The sequence below is a fragment of the Myotis davidii genome, unplaced genomic scaffold (assembly GCF_000327345.1).
Source record: "Myotis davidii unplaced genomic scaffold, ASM32734v1 scaffold1703, whole genome shotgun sequence".
NCBI classification, from domain to species: domain Eukaryota; kingdom Metazoa; phylum Chordata; class Mammalia; order Chiroptera; family Vespertilionidae; genus Myotis; species Myotis davidii.
This window is the reverse complement of record NW_006293780.1, coordinates 745,200-747,694: the sequence shown is the minus strand read 5'-3', so window position 1 is coordinate 747,694 and position 2,495 is coordinate 745,200. Positions and strand designations below refer to the sequence as shown.

Genomic DNA, 2,495 nt, shown 5'->3' with positions numbered 1-2,495 from the left:
TTCCCTCAAAGAGAAAGCTGCCTTCGAGTTCCGACCGATGCCAGACAGTCCTGCTTCTCCCGTTTGAGTCTGGGTCCCTAGAGACTCACCCGGAGTTGGAGCTACAGAGCCTGAGACTCCCTCCCAATTGAAACAGACAGCCACGCCCTCAGCTGCCAGCCTGCTCCACATGCACTCCGCACCTTAGTATTTTACTTCCACACCACACCTCCTCTGAGTCTTGGTATGCTTTTCTCTTTCCTTCTAGTTGTAGAACTTCCACTCAGCCAGACTTCCTGTGGTTCTGGATGATGTCCGTTCCGTCTTTTAGTTGTATTTTTGAAGTGGTTGTTCGAGGCAGCAAACTCGAGTGTTTACCTATGCCACCATTTTGGTTTCCCAAATGAAAACAATTTTTAAAAAAGTGAGTGTGCATGCCAAGAGTGGGCATTGGAAATACCCCAGCTCAGCAGAGACCTGAGTGGTTGGGTCCCCCAGTGCACCCCTCTCCTCTCCCTCCCCCTCTCCCTCCCTTTCTGTCCTGGATGCCCCAGCAGTGGCGGCTGAAACCTCAAAGCTCAGCTCCGATCCCGTCGCTCTCCGAGCAGCTCTGTGACTTTGCCTCTTTGGTCCCTTAGGGACCCTCAGAGTCCTCACCTATAAGATGGTACCAGTAAGTCCTGCCTGGTCTGTCCCGGGAAGAGGGGATATGAGAACAACATTCAAAATCGAAGGGGGAAAGGTGCTTTGGAAACAGCACTATGGGCATATAAATGGCTCTCATTTTGCGGCTTGGGGGCTAAGAGTCTACCCTCGGCTGCCTTTCGGGGAAGAAAAGTGGACGTGGCCCCTCCCGTCAGCCTAGACCAGCGCCGTCAGTAGCCTTGCTGTGTGACATCGATGGCCTATATCCATGCCGCCCAGCATGGCAGCGGCTGGCTGCATGAGGCTACTGAGCCCTTAAAATAGGGCTAGTGCAGCCGAGGACTGGAATTCTCATTTAACTGTTTTAAATATTTCACATGCACGTGGTCACATGGGGCTAGGGGCACCACAGCCGAGTGCTGTCGTGGGCCATCCGTATGGGGCTGTTGCTCTTTGCTCCTCAAGACGATGGCTCTGCTCCAAAGCCACCGGTGTGTCCGGCTCCTTTCTTTTTAGTTTTGAACGAACTGAGCGGCCGTGGTTTTCTCAGCTGTGTCTCCATCCCTCCATGTCACAACCCAGCCTCAGTCACGCTCAGCTCCACCCACAGGGCCTTTCCCACAGGACGTGGGCTCTGCCCAGGGACGCAGCGCAGGGCATCCGGAAAGGGGCATCGGGACACAGAGAGCTCCCTGGTCCTGTGGGCTGTAATTTCATCTCCTTGGAAGCCGGGCCTGGATCTTCCAGCGCCTCGTGACCTCCTGTCTAAGGTTCCTGGCTGGAGTCTGTCCTCAGAGATGGAGAGGATTTCAAAGGACATGTTTCCAGGGGAGACAAGGAAGGCGGCCAGTGGGAGCCTAACCTCAGGCCCCGTCTCCCAAAGGCCTGGGCCTGGGCCTGAGCCTGCTCTGGAGGGGACGCTGGAGGTTCGTTTACTTCTTCCCATCATCACCCACCAGCGGCAGGGGGCTCCACAGGCGCACCTGGCGGTCACTGGTTAAGGACTCCGGGTTCTGGGGGCGTGAATTCCCTCTGCTTTGTTTGGGCGCCCCAGCAGCCCTGGGACAGCCTTCCAAAGAAGGGCCCCCAGGAGAGTGGGGTGTAGCTGTACGCCCCCCGCACCCAGGCAGGTGGGAGGCAGCTTCCACCTTGTCACCAGCACCCACCGCCACCGCTGCAGCAGCTGACGTCTGAACACCAACAAGCAAAACAGCCCCAGAAGCACCAGAGGGGATGGTGGGAGGGAGGAGGGGCCAGTGGCTTGGAGCCGCCAGAGGAGGAAAGGCGCCAGCTGCCGACACCGAGGGTGAGCCTGTCATCAGATTAGGAGCCAGAGTCTTAGAACCTGGCACCCAGGTGGCGGCTGGCCCTGCCCTGGGCATCAGCCTGCTGCATTACAGGACTGTGAGGCAGCGTGGGCAGTTCCTGGGGGTCCGCCCTAAACCTGCCCAAATCCCATCACTCTACTCGAGGGCCCAGACCTGCCTTTGGAAGACAGTTATAGTGGCAACCCCATCTTCTTTTTTTAAATGCTTTGAGTTTTGAGAGAGAGAGAGAGAGAGAGAGAGAGAGAACAGGAGAGGGAGAAAAAGGGAGAAACATCGATGAGAGATCTATTGATTTGAGAGAGAAACATCAATGTGAGAATGAAACATCGATCGGCTGCCTCCCACACGCCCCCCCACCAGGGTTCAAGCTCACAACCTGGGCGACCTCTGGGTACATGGGACGAAGCTCAGCCAACTGAGCCGCACTGGCCAGGACAAACCCATCCTTTTTGGGCTGCCCCTGCAGCAGGGCCCCAGGAGGACAGCTGACACATTACGGGGTAGATGCTCCCCACCAGCCTTCCAGAGAATGTGTCAGCCATG

The 2,495-nt window shown here is 56.8% G+C and overlaps 1 protein-coding gene across 1 annotated transcript in view; it reads left to right on the top strand.

Moving 5' to 3' along the window:
* Positions 1–2,495, top strand: part of PRIMA1 (proline rich membrane anchor 1) — a 47,957-nt gene that overhangs the window by 21,417 nt on the left and 24,045 nt on the right. The window contains exon 3 of the mRNA XM_015566457.1: positions 618–652. Coding sequence (XP_015421943.1) covers positions 618–652 — 35 coding nt within the window. The remainder of the gene's footprint in view (positions 1–617; positions 653–2,495) is intronic.